Below are 26,379 nucleotides of genomic sequence, written 5' to 3' on the forward strand. Positions count from 1 at the left end.
AACTGTTCAGATATAAAAATCTGTTTCTAAATTCCTTTTTTATCTTCCCAGCTAGAGATATAACACTGACAAAAGGTACCTATGCACAAAATACAGCAAAAGTAGGCAACAATTGCAAGGGGTGACTTTTTAAAAGTCATGGGACCTTCACCTCCTTTATTTGTATCCACAGAATCTTAAACTGCAGTAGCATTTAGTAGTACCTATCATTGCATAACAGTATCTTACCAGTATGATTTGTAATAGGTTGTACTGAAACAATATTTTTAAAACTATGTAGCTGCTGCAGCCAGGTATCATGTCTGAACAATAACTATCATGTCTGCTACTGCAGTCAGGTATCATGTCTGTTTCAAACTGACATCCCTACGTGAAGCTATTAGCTGTCACTATAATGGGGATATAATCTCTAGCACATTTGTAAGTGTGTATAAATATGTAAACTCTGGGGTTATGATAGCTAAACTACAGGGAATCATTTAGCTCTGAAAAAGTCAGAAGTTATTTGGATTCATACTAATCCATTGCAAGATAAAATGGTCCCAAAGGGCAAAATGCTTACTTTGTAACTGGATGTTGAGGTAAATTCTGCAATATGCCTTGCTATAATCAAGAAGCAAACCAAATATACTGTGATACTTTGAATTCCATAGGATTTCAAAATGAATTAAGCACTGTATGCAGAAAACAAAATAATGCATGCTGTTAGGCGGGAGTTGCACAAACAAGACTGTTCTGCTAGAATAACCAGAAAATATTTGGATGCTATAGCTTTTGCTAATCCTATTTTAGAAGTGAAGCGTTAAGATTGCTTTCTAAAGAAAGGTCCTAGAATGGAGAGAGGTTGGTAAGTTTAAGTCAGGAGGTCCTACTTATGCTATAGCAATCTGAAATACAGAAACAAAGAAATGTTGTTTAATTGTAATGCCCCTTTCTCATTAAAGAATAAGCTGGAGCAGTAGCAAAAGAACTGTCTTTTTGAGTTTACAGCTTGAAAAGGAGCCCTCTGGCAGACACTCAGTCTCCAAAGGGCAAGGGTTCTGGCCAAGTTGTTCCCATCTGCCTGTTAGCCTGTACACAAAGTCCTTTTAGACAAAGCAACAAACAACGACAGAGGTAAGAGTTGGGGGGATTCAAAGTAGCACATCATGCAGTTTTTAGGTCATTGACTATTCTCCAAAGCTTGACGGGTGATATTCAAAGAGCAAACCCTACACATAGTTCATTCTTGATTCAGCAGAAGAGTTGCAATAATCCACAACAATTGGGATTGGGTGTGGATAAAGCTGGTGCAAGTATTTACAAAGTCACATTTTTCATTTATCTTCTGTTGACCAGTGTGATTGATACATCTTTGTCAGTGAACTAAAAAATGAGTTCGGCAAAACAGGTTCAGCCGAATTGCTTTAAATGCTACATGCAGCATAATTTTATACCTGTCTACTCAGAAGTAAGCCCCTCTGAATTCAATGGATTTACCTTCAATAAGACAATTTGGCTACTGTATGGTATAGAAACATAAATAAACAACTAGATTTAAAATAATGGAGTCCATCATTATTAGATGACACAGGATTTAAAGAATTGCAGTCACATTGCTGCAAAAAAGCTTCCAACTTAAGCTTTTTTTAAGTATTTCAGGCTATAATTCTATACATGCTTTCCTGGGAGTAATCCCATTGGACTTAGTAGAACTTTCTTCTAAGTAGACAAGCATAAGGTTGTGTTGTAAGAGGGTTGTATATGTTTATGGTAAAGAATCTACTATAACTGTGCCCAAACTTCAAAGTTATTTCACTGAAATACAAACAGTCCATAACTGCAGTACATAAATATGCATATGGAATCATATAAACATAAAATACCATTTAGAAATGGCAAATTTCATATTTTTAAATTAACCTTCTTAGCACAATGAAGAATGGGCTTCCAGCCTAATGTTCATACGATGCATGCAGCTCTTACTTAAACATATTTGTATTAATTTGGTCTTCTGAATGGAAGCAGAAATGCCATTATTTTAATCTATCCATTTATTTTTCCTGTGAACATGGTTACACATTTATACAAAATACCCCTATTATTCAAAGGGATGGATGAAGCTTTGGAGTGATTTCACAGGAATCTGAGAATTATGAAACACTCTAGTCTTAAAAGTCAGGTTAAGCCACAATCCCAAACACAAGTATTTGGATATAAGGCCCATAGAGCTCAACAAGATTTGCTTCTGAATGAACATTTAATTAATTAATGAATTAATATACTGCACCACAGCTGAAGTGCTCTGTGGGATTGTGTTGTAAAAGGGGGCTGCTTGAAGGTTGAATAATTTTGCCTGGAGAAACAAAGATGTGTTGGGTTTCTCAGTTTCATCACCTGCCAACCAGTGAATTAGCTCCAGGGCTATATCACATTGGGGATTATTTTAATTAATTTTATTTTTTTTAATTAAAAAACTAATTTTCTCTTGCTTTAAAAGCAATATAGTTACAATTAAATCTAATCATAGACCTGGTAAAACTAGATTTACATTCTCATGAAAATAAGGTTGTTAACCTATCAAATGTTGGCATTAATTTGAGTTTTTCTTCTCATCAATATGACTCTGCCCAACCTAACTACCAGATCTTGTTCCTGAAAGTTCTGGGCTTTCATTTTTTTCTAACTACAGTCATATGTACAATGGAAACTATGAACAACAACATGTAATTGAAACTAGATTGTTGTTCTGTACTTATGTGGTGGTGGAGCTGCAACAAGCAAGGCAAAGGAGTTTAAATGGAAAGACAATATAGCACAATGGGTTAAAACTGATGCTTTAACAATTAAAAAAAACCCTAATTTAAAAATTGAATACTTTTCTATCCAGTAACTATCAAACTTTGCTTTGACCTACCAATCAAGCACATTTCATTTTCCTTGGTATTTTAATGTGTGTGAGGCTACAGCTGGACCAAGAAAGTGAAACAGAAAGGAACAACACTGGAAAGAAAAAGAGATAACAAAACTCTCCAGTGCGTGCGTTTCTTTTTTCTACTATGAAGGCTACAATCCAATACCCACTGACCTGGAACAAGGTAACATTATAAGACTGCACTGTTAACCTCAAAATGCCATGGGTGCTAGTCATAAGAAGGCTCCTATATGGTAAAAAATTACCTTCTATAGATGAAAAAGGAAACCATGCAAAACATATACAGTGAGCAGTATACAAGTCATCATGGTTAAATTAATCCTTGAAGCACTGCAGCATGTGACAACTGTCACTTTGAATATGCAAGTCCTAGGTGGCAGTTTCCATGACTTGCCATACTTGGGCAGTGAGGATTATGCAAGGGCTAGACAACCATTGCATAAACCCACAGCCAGTTCTGTAGTTATGTGAGCATGATTCAACCTTGCATCGCACCACAAGGCACAAAGGTTACAAACAACTGCTTGTCAAGGCTTGCTTATTCAAAATGGAGGGTAGCATTTACCATGGTTCCTGGGTTTAATTAGTCCAGAGTGGCTAGCTAAAAGAGATACAAAGCTTGTTTGTATGATGAAGTAGCATAAAAGTACTCTTTGTGATTGTAAATTAATATATCTTAATAGTCAGATTTGAATTCTTGATCAGAACTGTGAAGCTTGATTCAAATCCATCTTTTTCTTGTTGATTTAACCTTCATCTTTAATCTTCACTTGCCAATCAACATTTAATGCCATCTTGTCAGGAATATGTTTCCTTGGCAAAAACTAGCCACAGAGACTCATTTGGATGGGAGAAAGTGTATATTACCATACCAGCTCATCCCCACCCATCAAATATAAGAAAGGATAGAAGAATGGATCCTTGCAGGATGCCATGCAAAGTGTTCATGGGAACTACTCACTACCCCTTTTGGGAACTATCTGAATCACTTTGGAGCACAGATATGAACCACGTCCACCAATATATTCAGGCAGATACTGTATACTAAATATACCAGAAAATATGTTAAAATTATCACCTAGCACTTCCATATAAAATATGGAATATTTCACAACTCTAAATAGTAGTATCTATTTTCCCCCATATGTTGCATTCTGAATATTTCCATTCATACAGATGCCTACTTTTAATTTTATACATTTCTTTCAGATCTGAATTCACCTTAGAGTTGTCAATGTTATCCTGTCTCCTACTAGAGGATAATTAATTTCAATTACTTTGGCTTTGGTAGACTTGCTGCTGAGTCAAAAATATAAATATTAGCACTTTTAATTGAGAGAATGTAATAATTCAAGCCTGTCGTGATCTAAGGGAAAATACACACATACCCCCTATAACCCACATTTACTTTAAATGCTACTTTGAAATATCATCCATTCCTGTTGGTGGATTCTTATGTTCCTTAAAACCATATTATTCTAACCTTTCATTGATAGACTACATCCATTATCACTTGGAAGCAGTGTTAATCCCTTGGTAATTAACACCTTCATTAAAGTAATTTGAACTCAAAAGAAATTTAAGGTGTATTTACTGGGAATTTTTTTTACTGGGAAATTTACTGGGAATAATTTTTAATGTCATTTGAACTTTCAACTTCTTTCAACTGAGTATTCCTAGTTTGGCACATTGCTCTCCCTTGATATATTTGAAAGTGGGTCCAACTACTCAGAACAACAAGGTCAATTAACTGTAAACTCAGAGTGCCCTTCAAAGTAAATATCTACAATTTAGGCAACCTCCCAAGCTTTCTACAAGGAAAGAACAATTAAATACAAGTCAGCAGGAATTCAAAAATAGACTGCACTCAGATTTACACCAGACAAAGTAATCTTATCTGTTTGTATTTTAGAAGCTACACAAGGAGTTATCATTTAGATTGTACAATAGGATTATAAATTCAGGAATTCTAAGAAGTGTAGGGATGAGGGGAAAAATGCACACACGTGGTCAAAACCTATAACAGATAAGTAGAAAAACCCTAGTCAGATGCCCTGTTGAAGAATCCAGAATACAAAGGCATCAATAAAACAGTTTGGACTCTACAAGGATGGATCATAGCTCACTAGCAAAGCACATTTTATATGCAGAATGTCCCATATTAAATTAAGAGGCCAAGGAAAGACTCCTTCCTGAAAACCTAGGTACTGGGTTAGATGGACTCCTACTAAGTAAGGTGCTCCTACTTGCTTAGATAAGATAAGCCTGAAATGTTAGAACTCAAGGAGAGTTGTTCCACCTCCCTTATCATTATGGTTGCCCTTTTCCACACCTCCAGCAGCTCCACAATATGCAGCAACCAGAATTTACATGGTATTCCTTGTACAATTGACCATACAGTTCTATAATGCCATTACATTATTGGCAGTACTATTTTCAGTCCATTTCCTATTGTTTCACAACAATTTATCTTTTCCATAGTCCACTCACACTGGGACCACCTTTACCTGAGCTGTGCAACAAGCTCCTTTTGCTCAGAGTGTGTATGTAGTTAGAATTTTTTCTTTTGGCTTCACTGTACATTACTTTACACTTACTTACACAGAAATGCTTTTGCTATTTTATTGCCCATTCACTCCGTTTGAAGAGATCCTTTCAAATCTTTTGCTTCACAATACCTGTTTGCTTTTATCATCCTAAATAATTTGGGGTAAACTGCAAATCTGACTGTTAAGCTTGGCCAAATAACTATGGAAGACCACTTGGAACATGACAAGATTCCTACACAGAAACACTGTGTAAAACAACATGAAGATTTCCATGACTCTATTTCCTGCACAAAAGTGCTTTCTGCATCAAGAAACAGCTCTGGGTACTCCCTCAAAGCATCATAAAGTTTTCTGGCTCACTATTTATTATTTGTGGCCAAAATCCTCAATGTACACTGTTGTGTTCTTGCACACTGTCACGAAATCACATAGAGGGAGTAAGCTGTTGTTGAGATAACTGGCTTCCATTAGTAAGCATGTGATTGGCAGGACGATAAAGTCTTTTCCCTCACAGGTCAGCTACTTTTTAAAAAGAGGGCAATCCTGCTGATCCATCTTTTAGCTACAATCTCTCAGTGAGTCCCAATTCTCTTGCCTTTTAGCTTTGATATGGTTCAAGCTTTCCCCCTTGTATCAGCCCCTACCTGTCATCAGCTTCTCTGCACTGAACAGCAAATATCAGAAGTTTGACCTCAGGGCACAGTCCGGGTGGGCAGGTAAAACCTGACCACTGGACCTACTTCCTTATCTTTCATATCCTGCAATTCATGAAACAGTATCAAATTCAAACTAAAAAACAGAAGCATGACCTCTTATAAGAACGTTCTGAAAAAAGGCTCTGTTGCCTTTTTAAGTATCCTTGAAAAGAACTGTCATTTGCCCTATTAAGAAATAAATATATCATAAATAAAGGAAGGGGAAAGATAGTGTTAAATCCTTACTAAAAGCTAAATGAAGCTCTTTATAAAGCTTCATGTCACCAGAAAAAGTTGCTAGTAGACAGGAAAGAAAATTAACGGGGAGTGATGTTTATACAAAATTTGCATCCAAACTGAATCAACAGATGCATTGAAAATATGTTATACTTTGGACAGAAACAATCTACCTCAGCTTCTCCATACATAATTTGCACTTTATTATCATGATCCATTTACCAGGATACATGTGAAAATAATTTTGTCCAGGAGTGAAAAACATTTTTTCTGTAAAGCGCCATGTTCCCTAGGGGATAATCTGTCAGGGGAGCCTCATGCTGGTTGTGGGTGAGGCTGAAGGTTGGTGAGGTCAGAGCCAAAAGTCAGTGAGGCCACTGTCTTTCTCTCTCTGCTACCTCCTTTTCTCTCTTTTCTGCTCCCTCCCTACCCACAGGGCTGCCAGGGAAAGGGCAGATGGCTCTTTTGCCAAAGGTCTGAACTGCTCATTTACAGATAGCTTTAAAAATTAAACTGAGTGCCACATGAAATTAGGTTGAGGAATACCCCTAATCTATAGTGGCACTTGTGAGTTGCCAAAAGAGGACACATATTAACTAAGAAAGAGTATGTGAATGTGTTGGAGCTGGGAGGGGAGAGAAGAGAAACAAATGTGCAAAAATAATGCATGTGCTAATTAAAAATATAGATGCAAAATTAGTAGCAATTAATATCATTTAAATGGAAATACAATAAGTGTACAGAAAAGTAACCCAGATGAACTTTGTGCCTGCCTGCCTGTTCAGTTTGTTGTCCAAGTGCTCACTGCTGAAAGGTAGCGGTTCTTAGATTGCTTTATCTTTCAAAATGGATTTGAATAGGACTGTCCTGCAAATAGAGATCAGTCTTCTGACAGCCCCTCCAAGAGAGGACCATCCTCAGCAAAAATAAAATATGGCCACCCTAGACAAATATTGTAAAATAATTTACATATACTAGCTTTATACAAATGTTTAATAATAAAATAGAATATCAATAATGTGAGAGAAAGCTGAATGTACTAGGATTTTTTGCATCCCTTTTAGCACCCTAATTATGGACATTGGTGAAATCTACAACCAATTGAAATAAGGTCTCTATGAATCCAATCTGCACATTCCACAGGAGAATGGCTTTTTCCAAATCATGTGAATTTCATGGAATTGTAGACTGGTTTTTTTTCACTTTTGTGCTGATTTGCACTAGCACTGATTTATATTAACTAGAGCATAGTCATACATTTGCACAAGTAGAATGATTAATGCAAAGGAAATTCTGTTTTTTAAAAACCTGATTCCATAAATGAGGAGGCAATGGAATTAAAGGTGCCTGACAATCTACAAAACACAGATGGAACAAATTTATTAAAATTAATATATCCCTAACCCTAATATAAACAAGCATTCCCAATTATAAGTTCTTTCCCAATTATAAGTTCTCAAACTTTTTAAAAACAAACAATTGTGTTCTTATAAAGGGCTATCTTTAATACTTGTACAATGTTACCTCTAGCCTTAAACTGGTTTATAAAACTACATCAAAAACATTGTTTGATTTTTCCCCACCTCTTAACCATTCAACAACACATGGGGTGATCATTTGTGGCAGACTGAGTTAAACTGAACATAGCCAGCCATTGCATAAGAAAAAAGAAGCAGTTGTTCAGGAGAAAACGGTATGTACTCTCCAGCAATTTGTGATGAAAATGTACCAATAATGCTATCTCTAACTGAGACTAGAATACGGTGACAGAAGTTATATTTCAGAGGAAGCCTGGAGAGTAGAGTGTACTTGTCATATTATATCCTCAGTCAAAAGAAGATGATGGGTAGCTTTCACTTTCTACCACAAGATGTCTTCTGCAATGCCCAAGAGACCTTAACAAAATGGCTCACACTTCAACAGTTCTAGTCACACTGAAGACTTAGCTCGGGGGTGCAGAAATCCAAGCCTGGGGACCAAATACAGATCTTGAGGGGTCCTAATCTGACCCTTAAGAGCTTCTTATAGGCCCTTGGCACAACCCCCTTCCCCAGCTACCAAGTGCTGTTTCTTCCCTGTTCCAAACAGTTGAAATGTTTCTCTCAAAACAGACTTAATGGCAGTGAGAGGTTTATTACATTAGGTTTATTTAATATCCTGCCTTTTTCCTCGTATGAGGAACCCAAGGTGACTTACACAGTCCTCTTCCTGTCCATTTCATTCTTACAACCACCCTGTGAGGTAGGTTAGGTTAAGAATCCGTTAGTGGCCCAAAGTTATCCACTGAGCTTCATGGCTGAGTGGGGACTAGAACCCAGATCTCCTGAATCCCAGTCCAACACTCTAATCATTACACCACATTAGTTTAAGCTAACCTATGCTGGCATTTTTTGTTCCTGGCCCCACCCACTGCTGGGATGTACCTCTGAGAACATCTCCAAGATGGAATGCAGCTCTTAGGCAGCGTGAGGCTCTGTATCCCAGACTTAGCTGGGTGCAGGTTCTATTTCAACATGAGTAAAGGCACATTTCTGGCTCTGAGATCTGCGATCACAGTTCTTCCAGCCCTTCTTTGTCTCCCCATCACCTCCAGCGACTCTGAAGACTGAAGATCCTCCAAAGCAGCATACAGTACAGCAAAAGAAGCCAACCAATAACCTCTTGTGTAAGCACATTAGTGCTTTATGTTAGCATAAAACATAAAGCACTGATATTTGAAACCTAACTTATAAATCAAACATTTGGTGTTCATTAAAATGCAAGAATTAATAGGCAAATAATGTCTTACTTGTCTGAGGTCAATGAATGCTAATTGTAAAGTTTCTCCATGAAATCCAGGCACAGGCTCTGAACTTGCAAACACTATAAAGTAAAAAACAAACAAACAATGAAAGGTAGATTTTATTTTCATCCTAAGTCCAAAATCAAAGTTATTTGCATGATAACCAGGAGACTGCCACTTTAAGATTAATAATCAAGAAAAATAGTGCACATTTAATGGGATAGTTTCCAACATTTTGTCCCAGAATGCAGTGGTTCTGTGTCCCAAGAACCTATTAAATCAGAGTACTATATCCATTATAAAAGAATTGTGAAATGATTACCAGTTTCCAATTGCCAATATCTGGTTCTATTATACCATTGGCTAAAAATATTTTAGCTAGTCTGACAAATGTTTATGGTTTGTTCTTAGAAAACCGACATTAAGCTGGAAGGAGCATAAGACACCAGGTAGAAAGAACTAAACAGCAAAGACATAAGAATACAGATGGAATGTGATTTCATCTTCTAAGTTTTTGGTAAACCTCCAAAGAACAGGCTGAAGCAGGACAAAATACACACTACACAATTATTTTCAACATTATACACATTAAATTAGGAGGGTAGCTACCCAAAGAAGGGCCTTTTTGGCAGTGGCACCCCGACTTTGGAACATGCTCCCCAGGGAGGTTCACCTAGAGCCATCGCTTTATTCTTTACGGTATCAGGCAAAACCCTTTTTATTTTCCCAATATTTTAATATTTAATTAGTTTTATCTTTGAGTTTATCATTAATAGTTGGATGCGGCGTGTTGTTTGTTGGTATGTTGTTGTTGTTGTTGTTTTTTGGTAAGCCATACAGAGACTGTCATATGGGACGACATATAAAAACTTTAAATAAATAAATGTTAAAAAGTACTTTCTAAAACATTGGATCTCTAATCAACAGTATTTCAAGTAATACTGGAATTTCTTCCTTTGAATGTCATAAATACAATTTATTGAATGCCCCTTTGAATTCCTGAGTTTCAAACATGGCTTTCCACATTACATAAGAGGATTTCAAGAAACTCTGCTCCAAAGTGTCATCATATATGACTCGGTTCCAAGTAAATATCAGATCATGGATTCATACAGTTGGAAGAGGCCTAAAAGGTCATCGGGTCCAACCCTCTGCTCAATGCAGGACTCAAGTCTCCCCTCCAGTTTCTAACCAGGTCTGAGCTGACTTGGCTTACAAAGGCTTACAATTTCCAGCAGGGCTGGGGCATGCTGGGAGTTAGAGGACTTTCTTCTGTCTAAACTTGTGTAGCATTGTGTCTTTAGCTACACTTAATAGAGCTAAGAGCTCAGCTATTGTGATTAATGCAGTGTTACTTTAGCCTATATCAGTGACGAGGAACCTTTTGGAAACGAAGTGCAAACTGCAACCCAAAGCCCACTTATTTATGTCAAAGAGCCAACGCTACAATAAAACGTGAAAAATAAGGTTTTAGCTTGGGAAAAAAAATGACAGCCAGTCAAAGCATATGTATATCCATGACAGCACACTGACCAGCCATGCAAAAGCTTGGACGAGTCACAGCTAATGCAAAGGTTCACCAGCACTGCCGCAAGCCTACCTTGGTGCATACCCCTAACCCTAATATAGGGCGAAAGTTCCATTGAAGAGAGGCCGATTTTGAAAGGGCCTTCAGTGAGTGGCTTTTTCCTCACAGCTCAACATTTCAGCACAATCTAAAAACATTCCAACCATCTGAATCATGCCAGGACACCATGTTTTCGGAACCCTAACTCTACCCTGGTACACACCCTTAACCCTAATATGGGGCAAAAGTTTGACTGAAAAGAGGGCGATCTTGAAAAAGTTTTGAGTGACTTTCTCTGCACATCTCAACATTTCTGGCCATTCCAAAAACATTCCAACCGTATAAATTATGCCGGGACACCACGTTTTCTTAACCCTAACCTTACCCTGGTTCAGAACCCTACCACTAATATATGGTGAATGTTCAACTGAAAAGAGGGAGATTTTGAAAAAGCCTTCCTGAAAAAGCTTTTTCTGCACATCACAACATTTCTCCCCATACCAAACATATTCCAACCAACAAAATCATGCCTGGACACCTCGTTTCCCCAACCATAACCCTACCCTGGTGCACACAACTAACCCTAATATAGGGTGAAAGTTCCACTGAAAAAAGGGCAATTTTAAAACCTTCATTGAGTGACTTTCTCTGCACAGCTTAACATGTAAGCCCCTCCTAAACATATTCCAACCATCTAAATAATGCCAGCACACTATATTTCCCCTACCCTGGTGCACACCCAAAACCCTAATATAGGGCAAATGTTCCACTGAAAAGAGGGCGATTTTGAAAAAGCCTACCTTAAGCAGCTTTTTCTGCAGAGCTCTACATTTCTACCCATTCAAAACACATTCCAACCATCAAAATCATGCCAGGACACCTCGTTTTTCTAACCCTAACCCTACCCTGGTGCACACTCCTAACCCTAATATAGGCTGAAAGTTCAACTGAAAAGAGGTCGATTTTTTAAAAAGCCTTGCTTGAGTGATTTTTTCTGCACAACTCAACATTTCAGTCCCTTCTAAAAACATTCCAACCATCCAAATCATGCCAGGAAACCTCGTATTCCTAACACTAACCCTACCCTGGTGCACACCCCTAACCCTCATACGGGGTGAAAGTTACACTGAAAAAAGGGCAATTTTGAAAAAGCCTTGCTTGAGTGGCTTTTTCTGCACAGCTCAAAATGTCTGCCCATTCTAAACACATTCCAACCATCAAGATCATGTCAGGACACCTCGTTTTCCTAACCCAACCCTACCCTGGTGCTTACTCAAACAACTAATATATGGTGAAGTTCCACTGAAAAGAGGGCAATTTTGAAAAATCCTTCCTTGAGCAGCATTTTCTGCACAGCTCAACATTTCTGCCCATTCTAAAAACATTCAATCCATCAAAATCATGCCAGGTCACCTTGTTTCGCCAACTGTAGCCCTACCCTGGTGCACACCCTTAACCCTAATACAGCGTGATAGTTCCACTGAGAAGAGGCAAATTTGGAAAAAGCCTTCCTTGAGTTGCTTTTTCTGCACAGCTCAAAATTTCTGCCCATTCTAAACACTTTCCAACCATCAAAATCATGCCAAAACACCTCATTTTCCTAACCCCAACCCTACATTGGTACCTACCCTTTCCCGTAATTTATTTATTTATTTATTTAGGATATTTGTATGCTGTCCTTTGCAAGAGCTTCAGGATGGCTTACACAATAAAATACAAATATCTAACATAAGATAAATGAACGACCCACTCTGGCTGCAATTAAAATATGATGATAAAATTCAATATTAAAACTTATTAAAATATTGATTTTTTTTTTCTATTTTGGTTGCTGTTTTGTAACTCTTGGAAAAAAAAATCGTTGCTAGTATGGAAGAATTACAGAAGACATTTTTGGCAATACAGACTTCTTTAGCAGCTTTGCAATCATTCCAACAGGTGAAACTAATACGGCAGGGGACTATGTTAATTAAACTTGGTCTTTTTTTAGTTGAACAAAAAGGACGCTTTGACAAAATAGACGATTCCATAAATGAGGCTTTGGGCAAACAAACCAAAATTGAACAGAATATACAAAATATGCAACAGGCAGATGGAAAATCTGAAATGGTAAATAAAGAAATTCAATCAGAAAAGCCAACAAGGAAACCATCATGGGATTTGCTTGTAAAAAAGCAACAACTATCATAGGAATTGTTTGTAAAAAAGCAACAAGTAGATGGAAAATTTGAAACAGTTGACAAAGCAATACAAATAGAATTAGTAAAGTCAATAAGTAGATCTTCATGGGATCTACTTGTCATGTTGGAGAAAGAGAAGGAAAAAGAGAAGACAGCTAAATATGTAAGAGAGTTTAGGTTTATGTGGCTGCCAAGAGAAGGAGTTTGGTTTATTGGGCTGCAGGCACTTCATTTGAAGACATTTATTGTTTCATCTCAATGATTTAAAATGAAGCAAGCAGCAATATCCGGCAGAGGTAAAAAGAAAAAGTAAGAAATTTTGTATTTTTTAAATTTTTTTCAAAAAGGAATGATTTAAACAGGTTGGGATGTTTGTATGTGTTATGGAAAGGTTAAACTACCATTGCTGACGATAAAAGGGGTGGACAAAAACGAGATGTGTCAACGACGATAAAGATCTGATTTCTTAGACTAAAGGATGTCTAAGTTTGATGAAATATAAGTAACTTAGCTGAAAGAGAGCTTGTTTGAAAGATGTTATAGGTAATAGTTGTTTGTTAAACAGACTAGTTAAGATATCTTAAAGAGGCTAAGTAGTTGTTGGATAGGTGAACACAAACTAATTTTTTCTTTTTTTTTATGTTATGGAGTAAAAAATAAGAAAAAATTAGTAAATTAGCTATAGAAAGTTTGTTTTAAAAGATATTATAGCTGAGATGCCTTTAAAGATGTTAAATGGATGTCCTTGATTTTATTTGTAATTGTGGTAGGGAGGAATTTATCTGTCTAGTGTCAGAAAAATGAAAAGATTCTGAATTGTGTAGAAATGTTTAGATTGAACCGGTCATTGAAGAAGAAAGAAGATATTGATTTACATCCAACTTGGAGATCCTTTCCTTTAATATTGGTTAAGAGAAACTGGACTTTGTAAGAAATGGATGGACTGTTCTTACTGATGAAGGAGAAAGAAAATAGTGACTTCTATCAAATTTGGAACTTATTATTTTTTTTATTGGCTGGAGAAACGGGATTTGGCATAAATTTAGAGATGCTTTCAAGTGATTATAAACTGATTTAAATATGAATATATAAGGTTAAAAAATATGTAGTAGGGGGTCGACCCAGTTAATCCGATGTATGTAATGATTGATATTTTTAGTGCTAGTTCAAAAATTTTAATAAAATTTAATTAAAAAAATATTGATTAAAGAACTTAACCTGCAGAGCTCTACATTTTCTGGCGCCGAAAAACATAATGACGGTGCCAGGCGGACCTCTCTGGGGAGCGCATTCCATAGATGGGGTGCCACCGCAGAGAAGGCCCTCCTCCGGGTACACTGTCTCCTAACATCTTTCACAGAGGGTTCCCGGAGGAGGGCTTCTGCTGCCGATCTCAGGGGGCAGGAGGGCAAATAGGGAAGAAGGATTTCCTTTAGGTATCCTGGTCCCAAGCCGTTTAGGGCTTCATAGGTAATAACCAGCACCTTGAATTGAGCCCGGACTTCGATGGGAAGCCAGTGGAGCTGATAGAGGACTGGGGTTATATGAGAATAACGCCCAGTCCCCAACAGCATCCTGGCAGCTCTATTTTGAACCATCTGAAGTATCCGGACTAACTTCAAGTGCAGCCCCATGTAAAGCGCATGACAGAAATCCAAACGAGAAGTAACCAATATGTGTGTTACTGTTGCTAGGCAATCCTCCTCCAGGTAGGGACGCAGCTGATGGATTAGCCGAAGCTGGGGAAAGCGCTCCTCACCACCGCTTTTACTTGAGCTTCCCAGGACAGCTCTGGGTCGAGGAGCACTCCCAAGCTGCAGACCCTGTCCTTTAGAGGGAGTGCAACCCCGTCCAGGGCAAGGCTCAAGTTACCTACCCAGGAGCTCGAATCACCGACCAACAGAACCTCCGTCTTATCTGGATTGAGTTTCAGTTTATTGGCCCTCATCGAGCCCATTACCTCGGCCAGGCACAGTACAGCCACTGTTCAGTACAGCCACTGCCTCACCTGGATTAGTTGAAAAAGAGAGGTAGAGCTGGGTGTCATCAGCATACTGATGACTCCGCAGCCCAAACCTCCTGATGACCTCTCCCAGCGGTTTCATGTAGATATTAAATAGCAAAGGGGACAAAATGGAACCCTGAGGTACTTCATGGCAAAGTTGCCATGGCACAGAGCCAAAGTCCCCCAGCACCACCTTCTGGAATTGGCCATCAAGGTAGGAACGGAACCACTTCCAAGCAGTGCTTCCTACTCCTGGTACTGCCAGCCTATCCAGGAGGATACCATGGTCAATGGTATCGAAAGCCACTGAGAGGTCCAGGAAAACCAACAGGGGCACACTCCCCGTCTCTCTCCCTGCACAATTCATCATACAGGGCGACCAAGGTTGATTCAGTACCGTACCTGGGTCTGAAGCCAGACTGAAATGGGTCCAGATAATCAGTTTCATCCAAGAGTGCTTGGAGTTGTCCCGCCACCACCCATTCCAACACCTTGCCCAAAAATGGGATGTTGCCCACTGGTCTATAATTGGTGGCCATTTCTGGATCCAGAGACGCCTTCTTTAGGACAGGCCTGATTACCACCTCTTTTAAAGGACTGGGCACCCGGCCATCCCTCAGAGAGGCATTAATAACCTCCAGGATCCAAGAACCAATCCTGTGTTTTGCTTTTGTCAGCAGCCACGAAGGGCAAGGTTCGAGTAAGCAGGTGGTAGTTCATACTTGTCCAAGCACCTTGTCCACATCATCAGGCCGCAGTAACTGAAATTCATCCATTAATACCTGACCAGACGGAGTCATCGGCATCTCCCCTAAAGGATCTGAATCACTTGTGGAGCCCAGCTCATGACGAATCTGAGCGATTTTCTCCTTAAAGTGCTGGGCAAAGTCGTCACAGCGGGCCATCGATGGTGGTATAGGATCTTTCTTAGGGCAGGGGTATATCAGCCCATATATCACTCAAAAAAGCTCCGCTGGATGGCACTGTGAGGAGGCAATGGAAGTGGAAAAGAATTTCTTCTTCACTGCCCTCACCGCCACAGCATAGGCTTGATAATGAGCATGTAGGCGTGTTCAGTCAGATTCATCCCGTGATTTTCTCCACCTATGCTCTAGACGTCTCCCAACCCGCTTCATCGCCCGTAATTCAGATGTATGCCATGGGGATGAACGGGCTCTGCCTGGCAGGAGAGGATGCTTAGCGGCGATCGTGTCAATTGCTCTGGCCATTTCCCCATTCCACAGTTCAACCAAAGCATCAACAGAAGCGCCAGCTTTATCAACCAGAAAATCCCCCAGAGCCTTCAGGAATCCATCCAGATCCATCCGGCTCTGAGGGTGGACCATCACAACAGGATCTGCACCCTTACAGAGGGAAAGGCCAGCTCCGAGCTCAAATCTCACGAGGAAGTGATCTGACCATGACAAGCGAGTCAGACACAAATTCCACACCCTCAAATCACCCTCATCCTGCCACGTTGAAAAAAACAGGTCCAGCGTGTGACCACGTTCATGGGTTGGGCCTATGACATGTTGAGACAGCCCCATGGCTGTCATGGAGGCCATGAAGTCCTGAGCTGCCCTGGTCAGAACAGTCTCAGCATGAAGATTGAAGTCCCCCAGGACCAACATCCTGGGGGTCTTCAACACCAGGTCCGAGACGATCTCCATCGGCTCAGGCAGAGAGTCTGATAGGCAGAAGGGTGCACGGTACACCAGCAGAATCCCCAATCTGTCTTGATCGCCCAGCATCAGGTATAAGCACTCTAGACCTGGTCTCAAGAGAACAGGAAGCCCCACGAGGGAAATAGAAGCTCAGTAAATTAAAGCGACCCCCATCCCCTCCGGACGTGGCTGTTGCCAAACTAGATACCCAGGCGGGCACAGCTGAGAGAGGGCTACATCACCCCACTCTCCCACCCAGGTCTCTGTAACTCTAGCCAGGTCGGCCCCCTCATCCACAATTAAGTCGTGGATGAGGGATGTTTTATGATGGACTACCTGGCATTGAGCAGCAGTACCGCCAGGCCCAAGGGGCGGTTGATAAGCTTACTCGGAACCTTCTGGTTGGGGGAAAAGCCAGGAGGTGGAACAGGTGTCTGTTCCTCCTTCTTCTATGCTGACATGTTAATCCCCAAACGCCATATTGAACCTTGCCCAACATCACCCCTCTGGGGTGCCCATGTGCTCCCCAGGCAACCCCATAAAAACAGCAGCCAGATGTGGAGTCACTAAAACAAATCCAATAAAATACAATTTAAAACCCTCCAACCATCCACTGCAAAACACACACACACAAAGTTCCAGGCCCAGTCCAGCCCAGCCCAGCACGGCACGGCCCCGAACAGTCCCAAACAGCGAGGATGCCCTTAGGCTGGCCACAGGGTGCAGCCGGCGAGTTAAGCCTGCAGCCTCGGCCCGTGCCCAGCCCCCAACTGGAACAGATGCCACCCACACCGGGGGGGGGAGGGCAAGGGTGGGGCCAGCGGAGAATTTGCTGGCACGGATGGCAGAGCCGCAGCCCAGCACCATCCATCTCAGGTCCCTGGTCCCGCAGTAGCCACCGTATGTCACAGCAATGTCAGCGTCAGCGAGCAGGTCGGCGGCAGCAGCGGCCAGTCAGTCCCCGGGTGAAAGTTCCACTGAAAGGTGGGCGATGTTGAAGAATCCTTCCTTGAGTCGCTATTTCTGCACAGGTCAAAATTTCAGCCCCTTCTAAACACATTTCAACCATCAAAATCATGCCAGGACACCTCGTTTTGGCAACACGAACCCTACCCTGGGGCACATCCCTAACCTTAATATAGGGCGAATGTTCCACTGAAAAATGGGCGACTTTGAAAAAGCCTTCCTTGAGTAACTTTCTCTGCACAGCTCAACATTTCAGCCTATTCTAAACATATTCCAACCATCAAACTCATGCCAGGACATCTTGTTTCCCCAACGGTAACCCTACCCTGGTGCACACCCCTAACCCTAATATAACATGATAGTTCCACTGAAAAGAGGCCGATTTGAAAAACTTTCCTTGAGTCGCTGTTTCTGCACAGCTCAACTTTCTGCTGATAATGAACACATGCCAAACATCAAAATCATACCATGGGTCCTCGTTTCCCCAACCCTAACCAGGTGTACACCCCTACCCCTAATATATGGCGAAAGATCCATTGAAAAGAGGGCCATTTTGAAAAAGACTTGTTTGAATGGCTTTTTCTGCACAGCTCAAAATTTCTGCCCATTCTAAACACTTTCCAACCATCAAAATCATGCCAGGACACCTCGTTTTCCTAACCCTTTTCTGTAAAACATGGCAAATGTTCCACTGAAAGGTGAGTGATTTTGAAGAAGCCTTCCTTGAATCACTTTTTCTGTACAGTTCAACATTTCTTCCCATTCTAAAAACATTCCAACTATAAAAATCATGCCAGGTCTCTTCGTTTTGCAAACCCCAACCCTACCGAGGTGCACAACCCTAACCTTAATATAGGGTGAATGTTCCACTGAAAAGAGGGCAATATTGAAAAAGCCTTCCGTGAGCAGCATTTTCTGCACAGCTCAACATTTCTGCCCACTCTAAAAACATTCAATCCATCAAAATCATGCCAGGACTCCTCATTTCGGCAACCCTAACCCTACCCTGGGGCACACCCCTAACCCAAATATAGGGCGAATGTTCCACTGAAAAAAGGGCAATTTTGAAAAAGCCTTCCTTGAGTAACTTTGTCTACACAGTTCAACATTTCAGCACATTCTAAACATATTCCAACCATCAAACTCATGCCAGGACACCTCATTTCCCCAACCTTAACCCTACCCTGATGCGTGATGTTTCTACTGAAAAGAGGCCGATTTGAAAAAAGCCTTCCTTGAGCAGCTTTTTCTGCACAGCTCAACATTTCTGCCCATAATAAATACATGCCAAACATCAAAATCATGCCAGGAGTCCACGTTTCCCCATCCCTAAACCTACCCTGCAGCACAACCCCTACTTCGAATATAGCGCAAAAGATCCATTGAAAAGTGGGCGATTTTGAAAAAGCCTTCCTTGAGCAGGATTTTTTGCACAGCTCAACATTTCTGCCCATTCTAAACATATTATAAGCATCAAAATCATGCCAGGACACCTCGTTTTCCAAACCCTATCCCTACCCTGGTGCACACCCCTAGTCCTAACATAGGGCCAAAGTTCCACTGAAAAAAAGGTGAATTGGAAAAAGCCTTCCTTGAGTAAGTTTTTCCAAACAGCTCAACATTTCTGCCCATTCTAAACACTTTCCAAACATCCAAATCATGCCAGGAAACCTCCTTTTCCTAACCCCAACCCTAGCCTAGTGCACACCCTTAACTGTAATAGTGGGCGAAAGTTTCAAAGAAATGTGGGCAATTTTGAAGAGGATGTCTTTGAGTCATTTTTTGCACAGATCAACATTTCTGCCCATTATAAACACACTCCAACCATCAAAATCACGGCAGCACACCTTGTTTCCCCAACCCTAACCATACGCTGGTGGACACTCATAACTCTTATATAGGGCGACAGTTCCACTAAAAAGAGACCGATTTGGAAAAAGCCTTCCTTGAGACGCTTTTTCTGCACAGCTGACCATTTCTGCCCATTCTAAACACATGCCAACCATCAAAATCATGCCAAGAGTCCTCGTTTCCACAACCATAACCGTACCCTGGTGCACACCCCGAACCCTAACGTAGTGCAAAAGTTCCACTGAAAAGAAGGCGATTTGGAAAAAGTCTTGCCTGAGTCAATTTCATGCACAGCTCAATATTTTGGCCCATTCTGAACACACTCTGACCATCAAAATCACGCCAGCACACCTCGTTTTCCTAACCCCAACCCTACCCTGGTGCACACCCCTATCCCTAATATAGGTCGAAAGTTCCACTGAAAAGAGGCCGATTTGGAAAAAGCCTGTCTTGAGTCACTTTTTTTGCATAGCTGAACATTTCTACCCACTCTAAACACATGCCAACCATCAAAACCATGCCTGGAGTCCTCATTTCCACAACTGTAACCCTATCCTGGTGCACACCCCTAAGCCTAGGGTGGAACGTCCATTGAAAAGAGGGTGATTTTGAAAAAGCCTTCCTTGAGCCGTTTTTTCTGCACAGCTCAACATTTCTGCCCTTTCTAAACTACCCTCGTGCACACCCCGACCCCTAATTTAGGGCAAAAGATCCATTGAAAAGTTGCTGATTTTAAAAAGCATTGCTTGGGTGGCTTTTTCTGCACAACTCAACATTTCTGCCCATTCTAAACACACTCCGACCATCAGAATCATGCCAGGACACCTCGTTTCCCTAACCCCAACCCTTCCCTGGTGCACACCCCTAACCCTAATAAAGGGTTACAGTTCCATTGAAAAGAAGTTCATTTTGAAAAAGCCTTCCTTGAGTACCTTCTTCTGCACAGCTCAACATTTCTGCCCATTCTAAACACCTCCCAACCATCAAAATCATGCCAGGACACATCGTTTCCCCAACCCTAACCCTACCCCGGTGCACACCCCTAATCCTAATATAGAGCGAAAGTTTCACTGAAAAGAGAGAGATTGGGAAAAAGCCTTCCTTGAGCAGATTTTCTCCACAGCTCAGCATTTCAGCCCATTCTAAACACATTCCAGACATCAAAATCATGCCCGCTCACCTCGTTTCCCCAACCCGAACCCTACCATGCTGCACACCCCTAACCGTAATAGAGGGCGAAAGTTCCACTGAAAAAGGAGCCATTTTTTAAAAACCTTCCTTGAGCAGCTTTTTTGCACAGCTCAACATTTCTGCCCATTCTAAACATATTCCAACCATCAAAGTCATGCCAGCACACCTAGTTTTCCGAACCCTAGCCCTACCCTGGCACACACCCGGCCCCTAACATGGGGCGGAACTTCCATTGAAAAGACTTCCATTCAAACTTCCATTTGAAAAAGCCTTGCTTGAGTCGCTTTTTCTGAACAGCTGAACATTTCTGCCCATTCTAAACTCATTCCAACCATCAAAATCATGCCAGGACACCCCGTTTTCCGAACTCTAACCCTACCCTAGTGCACACCCCTAACCCTAATATAGGGTGAAAGTTCTACTGAAAAGAGGCCAATTTGGAAGAAGCCTTCCTTGAGCAGCTTTTTTTGCACAGCTCATTTCTGCCCACTCTAAACACATTCCAAGCACCAAATGCTGTCAGCACACCTCGTTTTCCTAACCCTAACCCAGTGATGGTGAACCTTTTAGAGACCGAGTGCCCAAACTTTAATCCAAAAGCCCAAACTGTAATCCAAATGTGCCAACTCTGCAATGAAACCTGAAAACTGAGTTTAATTTGGAAAAAACAACGCACAGCCAGTCCAAAGAGATATCTATCTATCTATCTATCTATCTATCCTTGGCAGCACACTGACCTGGCCATGTGAAAGCTCAGCTGAGTCATGGCTAATGAGTCGTGGCCTGTGATATCATCCCCTTGCGCCGCTACTGCTTTCCGAGCATGCACATGGCCCCTATGTGCGCTGTTATCTGATGCTCGGTTGTTGGGACTAGGCTGGGGTGACTTGGCTCCTGTGCCAACAGAGAGGGCTCTGTGTGCCCACTGTGACACGCATTTCATAGGTTCGCCATCACTGACCTATATTGTGGATAATGACTTTTTAAAAATACCTTAAACACAGTAATAGTAATTTAGTTTTTGTGACTTGCATAAAATGTGAAAAAAGAAAATTGTTTTTTCTAGTGCAATAGTACTTGACTCTGTTATCACCAGTGAAGCCAAGGGTTGGGAAATTTAGAACAGATAAAAGGAAGAACTCCTTCACACGGCTCATACTTAAAGTATGGAATTAACTAGCCCTAGATGTAGTGATGGCGGCTAACTTGGATGTCTTTAAAAAGGAATATGTAAATTCATAGGAGAAAAGGCTATCAATGGCTGGCAATCATGATAGCTATAAATTACCTCCAGCACTGGTGGCAGTATGCCATTCAATATCAGTTCCTGGGGAACATCAGCTTTAGTGCGCTATTGCCGTTCGTAGACTTCTCAATGGCACCTATTTGGCTACCATGGAAATAGAATGCTGTAATAGATAGGCCATCCAGCATGGCTCTTCTTGTGCTCTTACAAATGGACATGGAAATCAAATTTGATGCCATACAATAGTGATTAAGAGTGCAGGACTGGGGATCCTGGAACTTTGGGTTCCAGTCCCCACTCAGTCTCAGTAACTTTGGGTCAGTCACAGACTCTCAGCCCAACCTATCTCACAGAGTTCTTGTTGTGAGGATAAGATTGAGAGGAGGAGAAATATGTAAGCCACCCTGAATTCCTTGAAAGGAAAAAAGAAGGTATATAAATATAAATAAATAAAAACCATAAACCTTTCAGCTGATCTACTATGAAACTGACATAGTGGAAGTTTCAATAAACTAGATAGGTAGTATTTAAGTCATTATCTACTTGTTCCCATATTGAGTAGAACATCTATTGCTTTGTCAGTAGCTTTCACTCCTCCTCACCTCTGCTCCTTGAGGAGATCCCTGTAACCTGGTTTCAGGATTTAGGGACCCTACGCAATGGGCAGTGAGCTGAAACTCACCTAGAACGCCTGTTCCAGGGAAAACTTAGAAATCAGCTGCCATGATCACAAGCTGAGCTTAGTATATGTGAGTTAAGGGATGGAAAAATGGAAACACAAAGGAATTCAACACTTTGAGGCTGGTAAAATTAATGATTTTGAAGTACAGCTGGAACTCAGACATACCCTCTAACCTTAAACTAATACGCTCATGAAAATGCTATTAACACGGCTTCCAGCATCATGGTAATTATCATTAAAATGACTAAAATATTATACATAAGAGAAGCACTGCTTACTACAGCAAGCAGCATGTCATACAGCAATCCTACAGAGGAGCTTAATCAATCTCTCTTGTACTCATCGAATGGCATTTGTCTAATACTAACACTAGAAAAAATGCACCTATCTCTAAAATGGTTGTTGCCACACCCCCAAATTGGAGAAGATGCCTTAACTTCTGAAATTGTTGTTGTCAAACACCCACATCAAGAAGATGCCTACCCCCTCTCACCCGGCCAGTTACCTGTGAGGCTGCTGTGATTTCACATTCATCTGAAACACCCAGTCATTTCTTATGTATGTTACCAAGCAAGCACAAATGGCTAAGAAACCTATTTGAGGTTAAGCTATATGGCAATCTTGTTACTGTAGCTCCTGGTAACACACACTGATTAATAATGTGTACTTGATTATAAAGTATTTCTATGTGCTCATTTCATTTTGCAGTTCTCGTGTCATTCTGTTTTCTTTATTCCTATCTGCAGATACTGTATATTAGGTGATTTGAAATACACAGTTAGATTTAGAGTTTCAAACCTTTACACATGGGAAGATCACTGTCAAAGCAATTTGCAGTTCATTAACCTACACTATTGCTATACTGGCTAGCAATTCATAAGACAAAGGAGACAAAACAGAATCTGATGCAAAGGTGATTGCATTAATGCAATATTGCAAACTATACTGCTGTACCAAACAGCAGGAATGGTGCTTCTATAAACCACTGTCATACTGTAATTAAGAATGGTGAGCCATACTAGTACAATGACAAAATAATATTCATCCTTTCAAATCATAAATGGCATTAAGCAAAAGAGGAAGTGAACTTATGGTCTTTAGATATTTTTAAGGTGCCATAGGATAGTTTAGATTCCCAACTGTGAGTTTGGGAACAGTGTCCAACCTTGGAGTTGGAATCAAAGCTCTGATCCCCTTCCCCTCCCCAACAGCTATTGAGGAAAGAAGCACACCAGTTGCTCTCAATGTAGGGAAAGAAGCAATGGAGATGGGAATTTCAGAGGGTGCAGGGAGGAGATTGGAGTAGCCTGAATATAAAGCTGCTCCAGCTTCCTTCCTTCCCTTTTTGAATGCCATGATTAGATGGCTGAAAATAGTCATAAAGCAAACATTAAGATTCAAAGGAATATCGCTTCTGCACTCCTTCCACTCTGTATTGGATAACCATTACCCTCTGAGTTCTAGTGCTTATATGCATTCAGAATTCCATTACAGAAAACTCTGAGGGCATTCCAGCCGTGGGTAAGGCCAAAGGCACAAGGGCAGAAAAAAGTGAAGAAGCATGATACTCAAATTATCAGCATATTTTATCTTGAATTTCTTATTGACACTGAGTCTTAGGATAGCCATTGCAACATTTTAGAAAAGGGAAGCAAACCACACAAGATCCAGGAAGGCACAACATTATTGGGGTTAAGGGAAAGGAAAACCAACACAAAGAGACAGACTTTTGGGGAACCAGAGAGGGCCAGATTGGGACTCTGGGAGGACTGTACCCTAAGTGCAACTCTGTGTATACTTATCGACAAATAATCCACACTGAATCTAACAGACTTATCTCTGAGTACGATGAACAGGATTGGGTTGTGTGTATACTTCCCTGAAACAAAGGATCAATACAGGTTTCTGTATTAGGAATCTCTAGCCTACAAAATGATCATGAACTCAAGTTATTACTTTAAAAGTTTCTTCTAAAACTTTTGCTTTTGTGAACAAAGATTCAATGTCAGTTTTCTGCTTCTAAAATATTATCTGAGAAATATTATTCTGAAGTATCTGAGAACTATTATAAAATAAAGTGAGGGGGTTCATTGTATGGTTATATTTATGCAAGTCCCAATAGCAAGTAATTTTGAAGGAGTGCCTTCAAAGTAATCTGAAAACAACAGATTTTTTTTTAAAAAATCAAACTAGTTGCTTTTTTCATTTCTTTAAATTTGCCTGAATCTGAAACTAATCAAAAGCAGCACAATTATTACACTACCAACAGAGGGAGACAAAAGGGCACTCACATGTTGAAATCATTTAACAAACAATATTTACTTTATTAGATATTTTATTGAGTTTAACATGAAAAGCATTTAACTGCTGAATATCTGGATTTTTAAGGACTTTTCTACTAGGGGGAGAGGAGAATCCCCAGGACAATGAAAAACAAATACAAATGCATTAAAAGTAAGTCTCAGCCTATGCATGTTTGACAGATTTATTTATTTATTTTTCGATTTATATCCTGCCTTTTTCCTACAAAGGGCTCAAGGCAGCTTACATCACCTCCTCCATCTTATCCCCACAACAACAACCCTGTGAGGTAGGTTGGGCTGAGAGTCTGTGACTGGCCCAAAGTCACCCAGTTGGCTCCATGGCTCAGCAGGGACTAGAACCCAGATAGTCTTGAGTCCCAGTCCCATGCTCTTAACCATTACACCACACTGGCTCTCCAGCTGTAAATATGACTTACAATTCTCAGCATTTTTCTGTCTATACATAAGATTGCACCCTAACTTTCTTAAGTCAATGGGGATATCAGAGAAATCTACAGAGATTCAAATGGGTTTGAATGTTTATGAATCTGATCTGTAGATTCCACAGTGGATCAGTTTTGGAGCACAACTGAATTCTGGTTTAAAAAACTGAATTCCAACAATGAGCAAATAATGTAGAGAAAGATGATAATGATAATGAAAGATGATAATTTGTGATATGCGAATGGAATAATTCAACAAAACCCATACTAAGTAAATTATTCCTAAGAATTTCTGTATTAACACTTAAAATCTTAGGGAAGAACACTGCCAATGACTGAAAACAACCAGCTGCACAACCAGGCATAACAAACACACTTTGGTACAAAAGTTGACTGGGGTGACAGTTTCTAATATTCTTGATATCTCTATTATTACAAAAAGAAGCAATTAGGGGTGATGCTGCATCAGGCCAGTGGAAAGCTGCTTGTACAATGGAACTTTTTTTCTCCTCACCTCTTGTCTGCATACCTGCCACCCCCCAAAAATCTGCTCTGGGCAAATTTTGAGGGTGTACAAGGGGAGAGAAAAGTGCAGTTCCATCAACAGAATTATTATAATTTTGCCCTCCATCGAGAATTTAATCAGTTGCATGATACCTTGAACAACAGACGATAGCAAGACACACTCCCTCTGTTTCTAGTGTCCAAATGTATTCATTCCAAGAATGAAATATCCTGAATATTCATACACACACTGCTAAATAAAAGTGATTCCCCTACTTACATGGGGTTTCATACTTACATTCACACTGTATGACATCTAAGTTAAACTGCTGAATAGCTCCCATGCTTATTTGTTTTAAGTCATTATCCAAGAGCATTTGCATCAGGGAGGTTGAGAGATGCTGACAGGCTGACATGCAAGCAGTTTGGGCCACTTTTCCCTGTATAAAAAAAAGTTGTAAGAGTAAGCAAGCTTCCATTTAAAGAATGAGTCATTTTTTCTTACATTTAAAACTCAGGATAAACAAGTAATTCTTGCTTTTCTCGCACAGTTAAAATGTTTCGCTTGTTTTAGAATAGCAGTTTCCTTTAGACACTTGG

General features: G+C 40.4%; 1 protein-coding gene across 10 annotated transcripts in view; it reads right to left on the reverse strand.

Annotated features, from left to right (window-relative positions):
• EXOC6 (exocyst complex component 6) overlaps positions 1-26,379 on the reverse strand; it is a 130,148-nt gene that overhangs the window by 22,065 nt on the left and 81,704 nt on the right. For all 10 annotated transcript variants that reach the window (XM_044420657.1, XM_044420662.1, XM_044420663.1 and 7 more), the window contains 2 exons: positions 26,078-26,219; positions 9,184-9,257 (listed from right to left, as the gene is read on the reverse strand). In XM_044420657.1, the coding sequence (XP_044276592.1) occupies positions 9,184-9,257; positions 26,078-26,219 (216 nt within the window). The remainder of the gene's footprint in view (positions 1-9,183; positions 9,258-26,077; positions 26,220-26,379) is intronic.

This window comes from Varanus komodoensis, unplaced genomic scaffold (assembly GCF_004798865.1).
Source record: "Varanus komodoensis strain SLA01 unplaced genomic scaffold, ASM479886v1 scaffold11, whole genome shotgun sequence".
NCBI classification, from domain to species: domain Eukaryota; kingdom Metazoa; phylum Chordata; class Lepidosauria; order Squamata; family Varanidae; genus Varanus; species Varanus komodoensis.